The 20,811-nt window shown below is 44.2% G+C and overlaps 1 protein-coding gene across 1 annotated transcript in view; it reads left to right on the top strand.

Moving 5' to 3' along the window:
- The window catches only part of ephb6 (eph receptor B6), a 183,304-nt gene that overhangs the window by 58,744 nt on the left and 103,749 nt on the right, over window positions 1-20,811 (top strand). Inside the window, exon 2 of the mRNA XM_060921632.1 lies at window positions 11,760-11,824. Within this exon, the coding sequence (XP_060777615.1) occupies window positions 11,760-11,824 (65 nt within the window). The remainder of the gene's footprint in view (window positions 1-11,759; window positions 11,825-20,811) is intronic.

Below are 20,811 nucleotides of genomic sequence, written 5' to 3'. Positions count from 1 at the left end.
AGAACTGCTATAATGGAATCTGACACAAACATGAGTGTAAGAAAATTGTCGAAGCAGGTGGTAAAGTTTTAGATGGTGCTTGCCAATACTGCAAGGCTCAGATTAGGCTCTCGGCAAGCTCCAGATGGACTGAACATATTTTAGCTATGAGCTGAAAAACCTTTACTGAAGCGTGGCCCCACTGAAGCTACTGAACCTTGTGCTCCACCTCCAATCTAACATTCACACTGCTCAGTGTTTCACTGCCCTTTCCAGCAGTTTTATGGGTGATTGGAAAAAAAATGTCCGTTTTACAAGAGTCTGAAATATCTACAGGATTATTTGCTTGATCGAAGTTAAAGTGTTATGAAACCAGCACTTGTCCTTTCCTTTTATGAGTACAAGTTCAAGCCTGTCATTTCTTCCTATCACATAACCATAAATGGGTTACAAACCTTGATCTTATCCATAGACTAAATATATTGAATCTATTCACAAATTATTCCTTTGGTGGATCTAAATATCATACTCAGACACTAAGGCTCATGATAGCCGGGATGAGAGAGTTGAGCTAATCCCTTAGTACTTGTTAGAGATTATTTTAAATCATGGTAGGTAATCTAGTCATTAAAATTGCTAAATCCACTTAAGCACTTTAGATTTAGAAAGATCAGGTGTAGTTGTGGAACATGCCACTTCTATAGACCCCTTGTGTGGGACATCACACACCACGTGATAATTTCTCCTGGGGGACAACCACACACCATCTTTCCTGTAAACAAGGCTTAATCTTTCTTAAATACAATTCATTTTTGCGCTATTTTTGGTTGTTGCAATCATTCAAATAGAGAAAAAGATAAAAGGTATTACCGTCTCCCTGGAAGTTTGTCTTGATCTTCTGATTGTGGCTTAGGAACTTGACTTGGGCATTTCTTTAGAAAGGAAATCTCTGATCTAGGAGTAGGAGATTTTATTCACAGCAGTAGGAAGAACCCCAAATGCCTTTTTATCTGTAACTGTCAGCGAATCCCTTTGTTTCACTCCAGATTCGAGCCCACAACAATGATGCTATGTGAGAACAGCTCTCTCCAAGGCCTGCCATACAGTCGCAGTGTGCGGCCACAAGCTTGCCATTTTCTTCACTGACAATCCACAGAGTTAAAGGTTTTTCGGTCATTCTTTGCAAGTAGTCAACCTGGAATAGAAGATAGGTTGTATTCAGTCTTTAAACCGGTTTCTGTAGATCTTTGTGAATGATTTACCCAGAAGAGAAGAGCAGGGAGGATTGAGGATTGAGCAGCTGTGGTTTGATTACACCTGATACTAAAACTTGTAGCATCCTAGCAGCCACTGCAAAAATGCATACAAAAAGCCCCCAAATGTTACTTACCCAGGCAAAAATGGGACAGGATTTATCTTGTGTCTTGATCCCAAGATCTTCAACCCAGCCCCATATAAAAAGGTGTACGCCTTCATGCTCTTCCAGATTTTCATCTGTGTGTCTGTGTAGAACGATGTCTGCAGCACCAGGTAGTTTGAGATGTCGGGGAACTGAACGGATGGATAATTTTTCAAATCATCAGAAAAAGCCTTCTTTACTAGCAGGATCTATCCCATTGCAAAGAACAACTTTCTGAAGGTATCTTGACCGTGCAATGGCCTCCAAACTGCAAAAATAGTCAGAGACAGTTTCACTAGCTCTTTGCATAACAGCAGCCAAATTGGTTTGCCTGACCACCACTTCATTCACCGGAAGTAAACTTGCAAGCAAAAGTTATGTGACTGAATGCAACCTATTGGTGATTTGATGTCTCATACAGTATGTCAATCAAAAAAGTCTCACATACCTGCGTAGGTGTTCAATTGGGTTGATATCTGCTGAGTGTGAAAGCCACAACGTATGATTTACACCATTTTTATATTCATTAAAACATTCAGTGAGTGCTTGTGTCCTGTTTGCTGGTGTCAGAATGCAGACACTTACAGATGTATGTGCAGAAGGGAGCGGAATGCAAACAAACAGTAAACAAAGCCAAGACGAGAGACTGAAATCGAGGTTAGTAAACTAGTGTGGGTCAGGTGATCGGCGAACAATGTAATAGAGGAAAGACAAAGAGCAAAAATTTGAGAGAAGTTACGTAATATAGGCAAGAGGCTGAGGGCTACGAAATAGAGATCAGTGCCACCAAATGCGCCATAAATGATGCAGGAAGGACTTTAACTTTTTTGACCCTACCTCTGGGTGCTGGTTTGTTAGGATGTAGGGCAAGGAACTCCTAGCTTTGTTCTTCGGGTCCAAAACCTTCCCAATCGACCATGTACTCAACTTGCCCTCTTCTTCTAGAGTTGAGGATCTTATTTACCTGGTATATGGGTTCACCCTCTATGTTGAGAGCTGGGTGATCTTGGACAGGTGCATTCTCAGCAAGGGGGCCTGGAATGGCAGGTTTCAGGTTAGAGACGTGGAATCTAGGGGATAACCTGCTGTGAGGGGGAGTTCTAGATGGTATGAGACTTTGTTGATGTGACAAAGTACCTTGAATGGTCTGATATATTGTGGCTGAAGGTTTTGTTTTTTTTACAGGTGTTGGGTTCTCTTTGGTTTCTCATGGCTATCCATACTCTGTCACCCGGGGAAAAGTCTGGATTATTTGCTCTATGTTTGTCAGCATATTCTTTATACTTGGCATTGATAGTTTTGAGCCGTTGATGTACCTCCTCCCATATCGTCTGACTGCGTGAAAACCACTCATCTACAGCTGGTACTTGGCTTGGCATGTTGTCCCAAGGGAACAGGGGTGGTTGGTAGCCGAATATGCACTGAAATGGTATTAGTTGAGTTGTAGAGTATCTGAGAGAGTTCTGTGCATCCTCTGCCCATGGAAGGAACCATGCTCAGTCCCCCTGGTTATGCATGCAGAAGATTTTTAAAAAACAGCCAGCCAATTTCTTGATTAGCCCTCTCTACTTGGCCATTCGACTGGGGATGGTATATGGACGTGAGGCTCACAGATACCCCTAATCTTTCCATGAAGCATGTCCAAAAGCGTGAGATAAATGGAGAGCCCTGGTTGCTGACTATGTCTTCAGGGAGACCACAATATCTGAATACCTGCTGGAATAGTAGTTCAGCTGTTTGGGATGCTGTGGGGATACCAGGTAATGGAATAAGCTTAAGAGCTTTGGAGAAGTGGTTGATGGTTATCATTATGGTGGTATTGCCTTGTGAGGAAGGGAGGTCAGTGATGAAATCGATGGCTATGTGGGACCAGGGTCTTTGAGGCACAAAGAGAGGGCAAAGCTTACCAGCTGGAGGGGTTCTAGGAACCTTAGCGTGGGCACAGACAGAGCGTGAGGTGATGTACTTATTAATTTCAGTAAGCATGTTTTCCCACCCTCTAAATTGACCGTAGGTGTGAATGGTTGTCTGTGTCTATGTGTCAGCCCTGTGATGACCTGGTGACTTATCCAGGGTGTACCCTGCCTTTCGCCCGTAGTCAGCTGGGATAGGCTCCAGCTTGCCTGCGACCCTGTAGAACAGGATAAAGCGGCTAGAGATAATGAGAATGAGATGAGATGTTTTCCCACCAGTAGTTGTTTCTCAGCATGAGATGAGTTCACTGACTGCCAGAGTGTCCCGTGGCAGGGGAAGCATGAGCCCAAGTGATGAGTCTGCCTCTAAAACATGTGGCACATATAGTAGACCAGGTGGGAGATTGTTGGGGAGAGTCTGAGGTTGGGAGTTCCTTATTTCTTTGTCTAGGTCCCAGGTGATAGATTGTAGGAAGCATTGGGGTGGGAGATTAGATCAGATTAGATTAGATTAGATTAAACTTTATGGATCCCTTTGGGAGGGTTCCCTCAGGGAAATTAAGATTCCAGCAGCATCATTACAGGATGAATAGAAAATAGAGATAGAGGAAAAAAAACACTTCTAGATAAATTAAATTAAATTAAGTATTTACATATACAGATATAAAAAGGATAAGATATGGGGAAGAGAGGGGGGGAAGGAAAAAAAAGGGGGGACCAGGAGGAGAGGTATTGCACATTATATTGCACATTGCCCAGTATTGCTTATTGTTAGGCTAGGCTACTGCTCCTTCCTGTCCTCTGTCCTCCTGTTACCCCTCCTCCCCCCCAGAGAGGAGTTATACAGTCTGATGGCATGAGGGACAAAGGAGTTTTTAAGTCTGTTCGTCCTGCACTTGGGAAGGAGCATTCTGTCACTGAACAGGCTCCTCTGGTTGCTGATGACGGTGTGCAGAGGGTGACTGGCATCGTCCATGATGCTCAGTAGTTTGTCTATAGTCCTCTTCTCTGCCACCGTCACCAGAGAGTCCAGCTTCATACCAACCACAGAGCTGGCTCACCTGATCAGTTTGTCCAGCCTGGATGTGTCCTTCTTGGATGTGCTGCCCCTCCAGCACACCAAGGACACTGGCGACCACAGACTGATAGGACATCCACAGGAGTTTCCTGCAGATGTTAAAGGACCGCAGCCTCCTAAGGAAGTATAGCCTGCTCTGTCCCTTCCTGTATAAGTGATTGGTGTTGCAAGTCCAGTCCAGCTTGCTGTCCAGCCACAGCCCATGGTACTTGTAGGAATCCACAGCCTTCACCTCGACTCCCTCGATCAGAACTGGTCGTGACCTTGGTCTGGACCTCCCAAAGTCAATGACCAGCTCCTTGGTCTTCGAGGTGTTGATCTGCAGATGGTTTCTGTTGCACCACACAGCAAAGTCCCTCACCAGGCTCCTACACTACTCCTCTCTGTCGTCACTGATACACCCAACGATGGCTGTGTCATTGGCAAACTTCTGAATGTGACACAGCTCCAAGTTGTAGCAGAAGTCCGGGGTGTACAGGATGAAGAGAAGAGGTGCCAGCACCGTGCCCTGGGGTGCTCCGGTGCTGCTAATCACAGTGTCAGACATGATATCCTTCAGCCTGAAGTACTGCAGCCTGTTGGTGAGGTAGCTGGAGATCCAGGTGACCAGGCAGGGGTCCACTTGCATCCTGTTCAGTTTGTCCTGAAGCAAAAGGGGCTGAATGGGATGGGTGACAGAATCTTGGTGTGACGGAGCAGAGACTTGAGATAGGGCATCTGCTTTGGTGTTCTTGGAGCCTAGACAGAATGAAATGGTGAGGTGAAAGCGTGTGAAGAGAGCCCACCTGGTCTAGTGAGGGTTTAACCTCTTAGCTTTCCAGAGATATTCCAGGTTCTTGTGGTCCGTGAGGATGACGAAAGGGCGCGTGGCTCCCTCTAACCAATGTGACCACTCCTCAAGGGCTAGCTTTATGGCGAGCAGTTCTCTGTTGCCCATGTCATAGTTTCTTTCAGCAGAAGAGAGTTTCCTTGAAAAGAAAGCTACTGGATGGCATTTCTGTTTCTCCCCAAAATGTTGTGACAGTACTGCCCCTACTCCTGTATCAGAAGCATCTACCTCTAGGGTGAAAGGTTTTCATGGGTCAGGATGCTGTAACACTGGAGCAGAGGTGAAGGCTTGTTTCAGACGGTTAAAGGCTTCTTCTGCTGTGGGGTTCCACTTGAGGCACTTGGGTCCCTTCTTTAATAGAGCTGTCAAGGGAGCTGCGATCATACTGAAACCCCTACTAAAATGGCGATAGAAGTTCGCAAAGCCCAAGAAACGTTGACGGTCCCTTATGGATGTGGGTGTGGGCCAAGAAGTGACCGCAGAGACCTTGGATGAGTCCATGCTAACCTCTTCAGCACTGATAATGTATCCTAAGAAGGAGATGTGTTTCTGATGGAACTCACACTTTTCTGCTTTGATGTAGAGGTGGTTCTGAAGCAGGCATTGGAGAACCGCTCTTACATGATCGTTGTGACTTCCTTCATCTGGGGAGTAGATGAGAATGTCATCTATGTAGGCGATGGCATACTTGCCTAGCATGTCCCGTAGCACATCATTAATCAGGCATTGGAACATGCTAGGCATCGAAGAAAGGCCATATGGCCATTACCCGGTGCTCAAAATGGCCAGCAGTAGTGCTGAAGGCGATTTTCCACTCGTTGCCCTTTTTAATCCTGATTAAGTTGTAGGTACTGCGTAAGTCAAGTTTTGAGAAGATCTTAGCCAATCTGAGTTGCTTCAGAGCTGCAGGAACAAGAGGCAGTGGATATGGGTACTTGACTGACACCTGATTAAGTTCCCTATAAATCAATACATGGTCTGAGACCACCATCACCTCATTTCTCCATGAAGAAGAATCCCGCAGAGGCTGGAGATTTGGAAGGATGGATGTAGCCCTGCTTGAGTGCTTCTTGAATGTATTCTTCCATTGCTGCATTCTCCTTTTGGGAGAGTGGGTTTATACGCCCATGTGGTGGTGACATGCCTGGTAGTAAATCTATTGCACAGTCATAAGGCTGATGAGGTTGTAGCCCACAAGCCTTTCCCTTGCTGAATACCTTCTTGAGGTCCAAATAACACTCAGGGACATTGTCTAGAGAGTCTGGCTGCAAGCTGTCCATAGAGGTGGATGAGATGTTGACTTGTGGATGAGAGATGCAACTTTGAAAGCAGGCAGGTGACCATTGGAGAATTCCCTTGTTCTGCAACAAGATCAAGGGGTCATGAAGCTGGAGCCAAGGAAAGCCAAGAATGATGCTGTGACTTACAGTAGTGGATAGTGGTGACGTAAAGTGAGATGAACTCTGAGTGCAGTGTGCCCATTTGAATGTGAATGGGGGTTGTATGCATGGCAACAAAACCCTCTCCTATGGGTCCTCCATCAATGGTTTGAATGCTGAGTGCACTTTGAAGAGGGGTTGTTGGAAGGTCGATCTTCTGAGCAACTGAGCTGCTGATAAAGTTGCCTTCTGCCCCTGAATCGATAAAAGCGGAAAGGACGTGTGTGGAATTTGTCAACTTTAACAACACTGGAACCTTGAATGATTTGGAATTGAATTTTCTTACTGGACTCACATTGTGTGCTGGACCTTCTGTGGGAGCTGCACAGGATGAACAGATGGGACAATGGTTGAGCTGGTGTTTGGAACTCCCACAGTAAAAGCACAAACCCTCCTTCTTCCTCCTTAGACACTCAGTGTGTGTTAACTGGGTGCATGACACTTCCATGGATGCACTGTCCTCAGAAGTTAGGACTGGTTTAACACTCTCCTGAATGGAGGGTCAGTGAGCCAACAGATGATCTAGATGAATGGCTAGGTTGATGAGAGAGTCCAGAGTGCATTGTTCATCTCTGCAGGCGAGCTCGCTTAAAATCTTTGGATGCAGACCTTGGCAAAAAACAGCTTTAAGAGCAGGATCATTCCACCCACTGGCTGCCACTAGCATTCTGAAATCTAGGGCGTACTCAGCCACACTTCTGGGACCTTGTGAAATGGTGAGTAAACTTTCACCTACTTCAATTCCTTCTAGTTCCTGATCAAACACTCTCTTGAACCGAGAGAGGAAGTGCTCATAGGACTTAGTCTGTTCACTGCCCTGGTTCCAAACTGTGCTGGCCCATCGGAGTGCTTTACCAGTGAGGAAAGAAAGGAACTTAGCAATCTTGTGCTCTTCAGACAGGTTAGGCATAGTAGCGAAATACATGGAACATTGAAGTAAAAAACCTTTGCAAGTGAGTGCGTCTCCGGCGAACCTTTCTGGAACAGGAAGTTGCAGCCCTGGGCTTGTGGAAGACTCAGGACGTGTTAGGAGGGCCTGCGACAATCACAGTAGCTAGTTGCACCATACGAGTGTTGAGGTCTGCTAACATCTGCTGATGTTCTCCCAGTAGTCGTCCCTGGGCGTTAAGAGCCGTCTGCTTCACCTCTTCTGCTACATCCATAGTGGCGAAGTATCCTGTCAGAATGCAAGCACTTACAGATGTATGTGCAGAAGAGAGCAGAATGCAAACAGTAAACAAAGCCAAGACAAGAGACTGAAATTGAGGCTGGTAAACTACCGTGGGTCGGGCGATCGGTGAACAATGCAATAGAGGAAAGACAAAGAGCGAAAACATGAGAGGATAAGCAAAATTCAGAAATACAAACAACAATCAGAAAGCTACAGTGCTTGGTATGAACTAAGGGAGCAGAACAATACTTCACACTGGAATAGTGTGAGAGAGTGGCTTAAGTAGGGAGAGGGGTGATTAGGAAGATATGTGACAGCCGTGATTAGTAATCAGGAGACAGAGGGCACTGTGAGTCTTGGGGATTGTAGTTCATGGTGTCCATGTTTGTAGTCAGAGTGTTCTCAGCAGGTTTACTGACAGCTGGGAACATTGTTATCCTTGAAGAGACCATTCTCATGAGGATATACGGTAAATGGTTCATCACAGGATAAAGGTGATCAGTCACAGTAACTTTTTTTTATATAGATTTGCAGTGATGCTTCCCTCTCAGGGAACAAGTGGACCTAAATTTTGGCAGCAAATTGTCCCACAGGCATAACAAAGATAATATTTGTCACTTTCTGTATCTACCATGTTCCAGCAAGCGTAGGCTGTTTAGCAAGATGTCAGAGCTAACAAGCTTTTTTTAGTTACCATGCTCAATAACAGTAACAAATGAATAGTTAACACCAACTAGCATGTGAGACTAAACATTTCTGGATCACTGACAAGGCATGAGACAACATACTGATGACTCAGTAATAAATAGCAGTGATAACAATATTATGTAATTATAGTCCAAGACAATTTGCATAGATGCATAACACTGTTGTCATATACTGTATTCTGCATATGTATCTTCTATGTAGATTGATCTTTGGTGTACCAGAAAAATAGTCCTTAATGGTTAGGTTCCTTGACAGGAAATTTCTTCAGTGGGAAATTAATATGTTTGGGGTAGATTCATATTGAACTGGGCAAGGGACTAAATTAAAGCAAAATCAAAATGGGACTTATAATCCCTACATCAAAACTTACTGAAACTAGTTAGAGCTAATCAAGTTTCAGTGTTTATTGTGCAATTGCTATTGTTGATGTGATGACAAATTAAATTCCATAAACACATCATAGGAGCTGAAGAAGGCAACTGGAGTTGCTTGAAATTCTTGTAGACATTTCACCTCTCATCCGAAAGGTTCCTTCAGTTCTGTTTGACTAGTGGGGAGTTACAGGTATTTATCCTCTAGTGGACCAAAAGCAAACCTAAGGGGAGTCATTGAGGTCACATGGGTCATTGACACTCTCATACCCCTTTTCCACCAAATCAGTTCCAGGGCTGGTTCGGGGCCAGTGCTGGTGCTGGTTCACAACTCGTTCAACTTGCGAGCCAGCTGAGAACCAGTTTGCTTTTCCATAGCTCGGGGTGCTAAGGGGAGCCACGTCATTACGGCGCTGTATACATCAGTTATGTCGCTGTATACGTCAGTTACGTCGCTGTATACGTCAGTTATGTCTCTGCGTTTGCATAAAGTTTGGCGCGAACATCGAAGCAACAACAACATGGAAAAAGCAGCAGCAACAACAACAACAATAATGGATGACTTCGCGTTTGTACAGCTGCTGCTTCTCATCACTTAAAAATGGCGACCTTTCACGGTCTTGCTATTGTTGTTGGTCTTAACAACTCCGCCCCCCCACTGATGTAAGCGGTTCATTCCTTTGGCCCAGCAGAGAGTTAGTGCTAGCCTGGAACCAGTTTTTCTGGCCCCAGAGCCAGTTCTTTGTCAGTGGAAACAGAAAACCCGGTTCCAAACTAAGCACTGGCCCCGAACCAGCCCTGGAACTGCTTTGGTGGAAAAGGGGCATCAGTCATCCTGTAGGTGTTTGGGTCACTGGAGGCCAGGTGTGAATGGTGTTAGCAGCCTAGAGGGTTGTTAGGGTGATCTGTGGGTCGTTGGCTTTCTCTGCCATCATGTAAGTCATTGAAGTCAGCTGAGTCTTGGTGTGGATGTGTAGTCAGTTTTATGGGAAGTGTGCCAAGGACTGCATTGTAGGTGGCTGATAAGTGGTGTCTCAGACCACATCCTCTGTTCAGTGATGGTCATTCCAGGTTGATGAAGATGGCTTCTTTTACTCCTCTTTCAAACCACCAGTCTTCTCTGGCTAGAATGTGTACATTGCAGTCCTGAAATGAGTGTTGTTTGTTATTGAGATGAAGCTAGACTGCAGAGTCCTGGCCTGAGGAACTAGCTGTCCTGTGTTGAGCCATGCGCTTGTGAAGCGGTTGTTTTGTTTGAATACAGTATGTTTGGAGTCTATTCATATTGAACTGGGCAAGGGAGTTAATTAAAGCAAAATCAAAATAGAATTTATAACCCCTTTATCAAAACTTACTGAAACTACTTAGATCTAATCAACTTTAAATGTTTATTCTGCAATTGCTATTATTGATGTGATGACAAATGAAATTCCATAAAAGCATCCTAACAAATGGATTCGGTCAGTCTCTTGTAGTGCCACTGAACTGAAACTACACACTAATGCAGGGATTGAACTCACTCATCACCCAGTTTTATCCTTTTAGCTTCTCTAGACTACCATTGTCACTCATGCTTTTAATCATTGCATGGACAAGACTCCATGCACAAAGCATGCAGTGTTTATTAAAAGGCTGCTTTACATGACCAGGCCATCCATCCATTATCTGTAGCCGCTTATCCTGTGCAGGGTCGCAGGCAAGCTGGAGCCTATCCCAGCTGACTATGAGTGAGAGGTGGGGTACACCCTGGACAAGTCGCCAGGTACATAACCAGTCCCTCAAGTGAAAAAATATGCTGCTTTAATAAAGAAACATCAAAATGTTATGAAGTGAATTGCAAAAATAATTCATTTATAAGCAATGTGACATGTTCTGTACATAAAATAGCCTCTCTTTTATGCTCTGTGTTATAGTCTCTCTGTAACGGTGTCTCTTAAATGTCTAATATCAGAGAATGTGTAATATATTCAGAACCATGCGATGGTCAGAGTCACTGACATCAGTTTTTTCTCCATTCTGATGTTTGATGTGAACATTAATGGAGGCCCACTGACTTGTATCTGCATAATTTTAGGCTGAGTGGATAATTGCTTGAATGAGCAGGTTTACAGGTGTTCCTATTAAAGTGGCATGTGAGTTTACAATACCAGTCAAAGGTTTGGACACACCTTCTAATTCAGTGTTTTTTCTTTAATTAAAAGACACTTCATGTCTTAAAGTAGTGATGGATGTTGTTTCTCTTTACTTAGTTGAGCGGTTCTTGATATAATATGGATTACTACAGTTGTGGAATAGGGCTATTTACTGTATTTTTATTATTTACTGTTTACTGTTTGAGCTCAAACACATTAAGAAGGCAATAAATTGCACTAATTAACTTTTGACAAAACACACCTGTTAACTGAAAAGCATTGCAGGTGACTACCTCATGAAGCTGGTTAAGATAATGCCAATAGTGTACAAAGCATCATCAAGGTAAACGTTGGCAACTTTGAAAACTCTAAAATATGAAACATTTTGTGTTTTTTTAACACTTTTTTGTTTACCACATAATTCCATATATGTTCCATATGTTATTTCATAGTTTTGATGTCTTCTGTATTGTTCTACAGAAAACAGTCACAATACAGAAAAACCTATGAATGAGTAGGGGTGTACAAACTTTTGACTAGATGTGTATAAAGAACAGATCACTGTATAGATGTGTATTCGTTGATTTGTCTGTATGTGTAAGTGTCTATCGGTTGTCATTTCTATAGCAGATTCATATACTGACAGAATGGAGTCAGGAGCAAATCTTTTGTTATTAATAAAAGAGAGTTTTCTACTTTTGATCTTATATTTTCTGAATATTTCTCTTTCTCTCTCTGAGTGATGCTGCTGGACACCACTGAATCCACGACTGAACTCGGCTGGACAACTTATCCTGCTACTGGGGTGAGTCCCTTAATCAGTGTGTGTATTACACTTATAAGAAATATGCTGTGGCTGATCCTTTGTGTAGCACATTAAATTTTATTCCTGTAGGAACAGTAACAAAAACACATTAATATCAGTCCTTAGCATCTGTGTTGCTCTGTGTTACTCGTACTGTCTGACATCTCACTCTGTTAGTGACTGGCATATTTCAAAACGCATATTACAAATTAAACAAATCAAAAACATTCAAATTACAGTCATGTAATCATGTAACAAACATCTTTTTAACCAAAAGTATTTACCTTCAACAAACTACATTTTAATCTCTATTTATTCTCAAATTAACTGTTTCACCTTTTTAACTTAACTTATTACTGTTTTTGAATCATCAGTATTTATTATTGTCTTTGTCCTACTCAATGTTCACCAAAAACAAGAATAAGCTTTAATATTGAACTCGTGTCTTTCATATAAACTCTTATTTTGAAACGTAACAGGAAAACCCATGTTAAATATATATTTTGTGCTCTTATTCTCAAAAACCCACAGAAAACTGCCTACTGTCTTCCTGGCCTACAATGACCCTAACCCATAACTATATCATCGCTTGTTTACTGCAATGCATTATGGGTGATACCTGGGGTCAGCTATGCCATATTGTTTACTTTCGCCTTTGTTAAACGCTGCATTGTTCTGTCTAGCCGGTTTTAACCATGCCTAAAGTGAATTGCTGTGTGCCTTACTGTGTCTCCACAACAAAGAGAACACCTAATTTGATCTTTTATCAGCTCCCAGTCGAGAAGAAGAGAAGAAAGAAATGGATAAGTTTAATCCGCAATGAAAACCTTTGAACTGAATTGAAATGGACAAGTGTTTGTAGCTTACATTTCTCTGGTGGGAAAAAGACGTACATAAACTGCGACCCAGCAATATTTCCACGGTCTGTGGAACGGCCTTCGGTTATAGAAGATTATAACAATTGACACTGTTCATCGTCTGAAACTAGCGATATTCCAAAGCCTGTAAAACAAAGAAGTATTCTTCTGCCTTTGCCTCTCAATGTACCAAAGCACTCGGCAGCCGAACGAGCCTGTTGGACTGATAAAACTCCCAAACCATGAAGGGTTCTTTATTGGGTATGTATAATGTTCAGTGTTACCTCACTAGCGGTATTTATTGAAGAAAATGCATTTATACTGAACATGACATGGCAGATTAGCAGGTTTCCAAAGGTTTTTTTTGGTAATGTTTCCTGATAAGTTTTATTTAACTAATCACTCATTTATAAATGTTTTGATGCTGTTCATCTGGACCTGGGATCACGAAGCAATCTTAGACTTAAGTCAACAGCTGATTTTTCATAATAGTTTCCCTTACTGCATCTGTAACTTTCACTGTGCTGGATCAAGATTAAGTACAAGGTGAAGATTTCATAGAACAAAGCTTCTTAGAAAATGGTAAGGAATAACTGAAGATTAAAAGAAACAAATTTAGACTTAAGTCTCAGATTGCTTCATGATCGAAAAAACATCCTCAGAAATAAGACATTCTGAGATTTGATGTTGTTGTACAGTGTGGTAGACTCAATCTAGACTCTTACCTTCTCACCAAGCTTGATTTGGATTGCGATTTTCCTGCTGTAAACCCTCGACATGTTATCCACCTCTTTAAATCACCAATTTCATTGTCTTCCATGACATAGCACAGCAAAATTGCTCCTCTCACATCGCTCTCACGTAAAATTAATCTGAAATCCGCTATATCGCTCAACTACCGACCCTGGCTATCCCCCACAATGCATTGTGGTAAACAAGTGATGATGTAGTTATGCTTGGGGGTCAGAGCCCAAATAAACATGGGCTTTATTATGGTTAGCATTTGTGTCATTACCCTTTGCTAATTCACACACACACACAAAGCTTTTTAAACCTTTTCACATCATACATTAGCAAGGGCTAGCTTCAAACTATCACCACTGTTTGTTTGTTTGTAAACAGTTTCATCACTTGTTTTCAATATCATTAGCATCTCCCGCCATGTTGGATGACTATACCTTACTATGGACTAGAGCCCTGCACTCCCGCGGGAGTCCCGCGGGACTCGCGGGACCCGCCGCAAAGCAGTGCGGTGCGGGACAAATTTTGAAAGCTCATTGCGGTTGCGGGTGCGGGCGGGACCGGAAGCGCACATATGCGCACATATGCGCGCGGGCGGGAGCGCACATATGCGCGCGGGCGGGAGCGCACATATGCGCGCGGGCGGGAGCGCACATATGCGCGCGGGCGGGAGCGCACATATGCGCGCGGGCGGGAGCGCACATATGCGCGCGGGCGGGAGCGCACATATGCGCGCGGGCGGGAGCGCACATATGCGCGCGGGCGGGAGCGCACATATGCGCGCGCGCGGGAGCGCACATATGCGCGCGCGCGGGAGCGCACATATGCGCGCGCGCGGGAGCGCACATATGCGCGCGCGGGCGTGCGGGAGCGCACATATGCGCGCGCGGGCGTGCGGGAGCGCACATATGCGCGCGCGGGCGGGAGCGGTGATAAGCTGCAGTCCCGCTAACTAAAAATGTGTTTGAAATAAAATTTATAAATTATTAATTTATGCCTATCATATATAATTTGTGCTGGATATTTTAATTTGGCATTAATAAAAACATTTTAAGATACCTAAATTTGCAGAGAGAGTCAGATTGCCAGATTGAGTGAGGAATAGCATCTTAAATTTGCCATTGATCACCCTAACGGGAAATCCTTTGATCACTCTAATGACTCGCAGCTCACACCCAGCTAGCAAGAGAACCATGAGTGAAGTGATTTACTGCTTGCGTTAGTCTACAACTCTAATCAGAGAGACAGGTTACACAGTGACGGTAGGCTTGACCCAATGCTATCCCAGAAATCCTTCCTGTAATATGTAAATTTGGCTGTCCAATCAGAGGCGGCCAAATTTGCATATTACAGGAAGGATTTCTGGGATAGCATTGAGTCAAGCCTTCCATCACTGTGTAACCTGTCTCTCTGATTAGAGTTGTAGACTAACTCAAGCAGTAAATCAATTCACTTCTCTTACTAGCTCTGCTTTGCAATAAAATAAAAAAAAAACACCATTGGTACAAAGCAAGCCCATTCACTTTTTTATGCTGATCAGAGAATTACAATGGTTTCTCATGTGGTAAAAATGTGCAATTCGCGATTAAATATTTTAATTGCTTGACAGCACTAATTATTATTATTAGAGACACTACATGCTGAATTCAGAAACAAGGTAAATAATAACAAACGTGAACGTGAGCTGTAGATATTTATGCTCAAATCCACTCAAAGTAGGGGGCGGGGCACCATCACACTGTGTCAAGACAAGAACTTTCCTGAGAAATAACGCGAACATCTGCATCATGCGGGATTTGCGGGCGGGGGCGGGACAAAATATGGCAGGTGCGGGCAGGAGCGGGACTGAAAATCATAATTATTTTGTGGGCGCGGGTGGAAGCGGGACTGAAAATCATAATTCTTTGCGGGCGCGGGCGGGAGCAGGACTGCACAATGCGGGCGCGGGCGGGAGCGGGACTGAAAAATCCGACCCGCGCAGACCTCTACTATGGACTCACTCATCTCCATTCAAAGTCATGTTCAAAATCATTCCAAGTCACAGTCACAGTCTAAGGATTTTACAGGTTATATCACTTTCATATTTCATATATGTGTGTGTGTGTGTGTTCCACGATTTCAAGTTCTACAATGAATCACTCACTCTTGAAAGGGTAAAGCCATTTTGCAAATTCTTTCTACAATTAGTGGCATATAACATAAGTGTTCTCATAACTTCAGGCTAGCGCTTTTAAGCTTTGAATTCAAGGTCAGGTAAAAATGACTAAAAAGCATTTACACTGAAATGGCCATGATCCTTAATGGTAACTGCATCTAAAATTGTGTTCTATTTATGTTATAGGGAATTGATGTGATCTGAGCCAAAAATCACTAAATAAATGAATACTATGCATGTCCAGTACCAGTCAAAGGTTTGGAAACCCCTACTCATTCATAGGTTTTTCTGTATTTTGAGTGTTTTCTACATACAATACTGAGGACATCAAAACTAATATACAGACGTGGACAAATTTGTTGGTACCCTTACAGCTCATTGAAATAATGCTTTATTTCTCCTGAAAAGCAATGAAATTAAAAGCAATTTTCTCATGTATACTTGCATGCTTTTGATATGTCATAGAGTAAAGCAAAAAAAAAAAAGATTGAAAAGAAATGATTTATTGTTTATTTTACAAAGATATTCTACAATAGACTGGACAGATTTGTTAGTCCTTAGAACAGATTATAAATAATTGGATTATGGTGATATTTCAAACTAATTGTTTAACCTTAATTAGTGTCACATATGTCTTCAATCTTGTAATCAGTCATTCAGTCTATTTAAATGGAGAAAAGTTGTCACTCTGCTGTTTGGTATTGTTGTGTGCACCACATTGAATATGGACCAGAGAAAGCAAAGGAGAGAGTTGTTTGAGGAGATCAGAAAGAAAATTATAGCCAAGCATGTTAAAGGCAAAGGTTATAAGGCCATCTCCAAGCAGCTTGAAATTCCTGTGACTACAGTTGCAAATATTATTTTGAAGTTTAAGCTCCATGGGATTGTAGCCAACCTTCCTGGATGTGACTGCAAGAGGAAAATCGACCACAGATTGAACAGAAGGACAGTGCCAATGGTAGACAAAGAGCCAAGGACAACTTCCAAAGAGATAAAAGTTGGACTCTAAGGTCAAGGTACATCAATGTCTGTTTGTACCATCTGTCACTTTTTGAGCAACATTAGGCTCAATGGAAGAAGACCCAGGAGGACTCAGTTGTTGAAAGAAAAACCTAAAAAAACCCGCCAGACTGGAATTTACTAAAATGCATATTGACAAGCCACAATGCTTCTGGGAACATGTCCTCTGGACAGAGAAGACAAAAATCAAACTTATTGGCAAGTCACATCAGCTTTATGTCCATAGAAGAAAATAATGAAGCTGTCAAAGAAAATAACACTATACCTACTGTGAAACACGGAGGAGGCTTTGTTATGATTTGAGGCTGCTTTGCTGCATCTGGCATGGGGTGCCTGGAATCTGTGCATGGCACAATGAAATCTCAAGACTATCAAGGCATTCTGGAGTGAAACATACTACCCAGTGTCAGAAAGCACTGTCTCAGTCACAGGTCATGGGTCCTCCAACAGGATAAAGACCCAAAACACACAGCTAAAAGTACCCAAGAATGACGAAGAACAAAACATTGGACTATTCTGAAGTGGCCTTCTATGAGCCCTGATCTGAATCCTCTCCAACATCTCTGGAAAGACCTGAAACATGCAGTGTGGAGAAGGCACCCTTCAAACCTGACACAGCTGGAGCAGTTACTCAGGAAGAGTCGGCCAAACTACCTGTTAGCAGATGCAGAAGTCTCATTGAAAGCTACAGAGATTGCTTGTTCACAGTGATTGTTGCTAAAGGTTGTGCAACAAAATATTAAGTGAAGGGTACCATCATTTTTGTCCATGCCATTTTCATTTGCTTTGTTATGTAAAATATTCAGTTGAATCAAAAATCTAAAGCAAAGTCTGATTTGTATTAAACATGGAATAAACCATGATGGATGCCATTAACTTTTGTCAGTTTCAAGTTATTTAATGTGGGTTCTTTTTTCTCGTGGGAGGGTCCACGTCTGTAGATATTTAGGCAGTGCCAAAAAGTGGAGCTCCCAATGAGTGTATGAGGAAAATATTTGCAAAGGCACAAAATCAACCTGAGTAGAATATTATAGCATATAAGCCATCGAATTGTGTAGTGTATTTCATATCAATGAATTGCTGCATTGTCTTGGACAGTGATACCAATAATGAGATACGCATCGCAGTGCCCAAGTCAGTGTCATCCTGAATACAGCACTACCCCAAATGGCGACCCCCCATGGAAAGCATGGGCCACCTTGAACCGAATACGAACTGGGGTAGGCCGCTTCAATGCCAACATGCACTGATGGGGTCTGAGCCCATCTGCAGCCTGCCCCTGCGGGTCACCTGAACAGAACATAGAGCGCATCCTCAGTGAATGCCCCACCCTTGGCCCACCCATGGATGTCGACCTCATGATCCCTAAGCAGTCCACGGTGAACTGGCTGCAGCACCTTTCTTATATCTAATGCAGCTGTCTTCTCATATGTAAGAAGAAGAAGAAGACACATTGCAGTTACGAATACATATTTATTCCTTTCTTTGACACCACATGCCATGCGCCAGAAACAACACCATGACATTTATTATGGTGTGACTCTGCTGGGTGCCTGGTGGACAGCAGTGAACCAGAGCTTTCACTTTGTATCATTATAGTTACAATCGAATATCAAACTTGATATGTCAAACAGCTGTCTGGTTATATCAGTCAAGTCCACACACGTTGGAGCTCAGAGCATGCAGACTGCAAAGCATGCTCACGACATTAGGACTAATTAGCATGCACCTGTTACTGATTAGAACTCAATCACAGCGCATACATATAAGGACTCTCAGTAACACAGAGACTTTGCGAAAGCTTTATGTTTTGTATTGCTTTTCTGATTTTGACCCTGTTTGTGTTTTTGGACTGTGAGTATTATATCACCTCTGATATCCTGTCTGTGCCTCACTCGACCACTGCCTGTTGTTCAACTCTGCCTTTGTCTGCATTTCGGATCTGTTTGCTCGTGTGCTTTCAATAAAACTCTTCCTGCACTTACATCCATCTGTTGCCCTTACATGACAGAAACTGTCAACTGTCCAACAAGCTAGTGGACTAATAAAACTGTTATAACTAGTTGTAGCAACTCGGATGGGTGGGTGGAGCACAGAAGGACGGCAGGCCAGAACTGAGATCACAAACACTTTATTAAAGCTTTTCAGCCTTAGCTATATTTTGGTATACATATGACACACACGTGTTCTGGCCGGGAGACAGCCCGCTCTGCTCTCGCTCTCTTCCTTAAATAGGGCACAGCTCCTGGGAAGACACACAAACACAGGTTAATTCACATTAACCTGTTCTAATTCACCCCCACTGCCACATACCCCCACCGCCTGACTCAGGCCGGGCAGCCATCCAACCCGCAGCCGACCCCCCCCCCCCCCCCCCCTTGACGGGAGAGGAAGTCTGCCACGACTATCTGTGCCCCCGTCCTGTGGACCACCTTGAAGTTAAAGGGTTGGAGCGCCAGATACCAATGGGTGATCTGTGCATTGGCATCGTTCATGTGGTGGAGCCACTGGAGGGGCACGTGGTCTGAACAGAGGGTGAAAGGGCATCCCAGCAGGTAGAAATGGAGGGCGAGGACCGCCCACTTGATGGCCAGGCACTCCTTCTCTATGGTGCTGTAGCGCCCCTCATGCACCGACAGCTTCCGACTTATATACAGCACTGGGCGATCCTCCCCCTCCACCTCCTGGGACAAAACAGCCCCCAGCCCTCTGTCCGATGCATCCGTCTGCAATATAAAAGGGAGAAAAAAGTCAGGGGAGTGTAACAGTGGCCCCCCACACAGTGCAGCCTTTACCTCAGAAAAAGCCCGCTGGCACTGCTCTGTCCACTGGACCGGATCTGGTGCCCCCTTTTTAGTGAGATCAGTCAGCGGGCTGGTGACGTCCAAATAATTAGGTATAAACCTACGATAATAGCCAGCCAGCCCCAGGAACTGTCTCACCCCCTTTTTGGTCTTGGGCCTCGGGCAGGCCGCAATTGCCGCTGTCTTGTTAATTTGGGGACGCACCTGCCCGTTGCCCAAGTGGAAGCCCAGATACCATACTTCCACCCACCCAATCACACACTTCTTCGGGTTGGCTGTGAGGCCCGCCTCAGCGACCTAAGGATGTTGAAGGTGCCTCGGCCAGTCATTACTATAGATAATTATATCGTTGAGATAGGCGGCTGCATAGGCGGCGTGGGGGTGAAGGACCCTATCCATCAGCCGCTGAAATGTAGCGGGCACCCCAAATAGCCCAAAAGGAAGTGTAACAAATTGGTGTAAGCCGAACGGTGTGGAAAAGGCGTTTTTTTCTCGGGATAATGGAGTCAAGGGGATCTGCCAATAACCCTTTGTTAAATCCAGTGTCGAGTAAAAACGAGCCGTGCCTAGCCGATCGAGCAACTCATCAATATGAGGCATTGGGTACGTGTCGAATTTAGACACCGCGTTGACCTTCCTATAGTCGACACAGAACCGGACCGACTCGTCGGCCTTGGGAACCAAGACCACCGGGCTGCTCCAGTCACTGTGGGACTCCTCGACAATGCCCATTTCGAGCATGGTCTCAAGTTCTTCCCGAACCACCTTTTTCTTGTGTTCGGGCAGTCTGTAAGGGCAGCTGCGCACTACCACCCCCTGGGGCGTATCAATGTGGTGTTCTATGAGGTGGGTGCGGCCGGGCAGGGGCGAGAACACGTCAGAAAATTCTGTTTGCAACCGGGCGACCTCCTCGAGCTGGGTCGGTGAGAGGTGGGCTCGACAGGAGACCAGAGCGGTGGGTGATGCCAATTTTCCCTTTTGAACCTCCGGCCCCAGCTCCGCCTTCTCAGGAACCACCGACACCAGCGCCATGGGGACCTCCTCGCTCCAACGTTTCAACAGATTGAGGTGGTATACCTGTAACACCCCACCCCTGTCCGTTCACCTCACCTCATAGTCGACGTCCCCGACTCGCCGTGTGACCTCAAAGGGTCCTTGCCACCTGGCGATTAATTTAGAGCTCGATGTGGGCAACAGTACGAGTACTTTATCTCCCGGTGCGAACTCCGTGAGGCACGTACCCTTGTTGTACAGGTGGGTTTGTTGTTCTTGGGCCTGCCGCAAATTCTCCTGGGTTAGGTGGGCGAGTGTGTGGAGTTTTGCGCGCAGGTCAATAACGTATTGGATTTCATTTTTACTTTGTGAAGGTCCCTCCTCCCAATTTTCCCGCAGCACATCTAGAATGCCGCG

This window comes from Neoarius graeffei, chromosome 5 (genome assembly GCF_027579695.1).
Source record: "Neoarius graeffei isolate fNeoGra1 chromosome 5, fNeoGra1.pri, whole genome shotgun sequence".
NCBI lineage: Eukaryota > Metazoa > Chordata > Actinopteri > Siluriformes > Ariidae > Neoarius > Neoarius graeffei.
The sequence above is the reverse complement of the archived record's forward strand: the minus strand, read 5'-3'. Positions and strand labels throughout refer to the sequence as shown.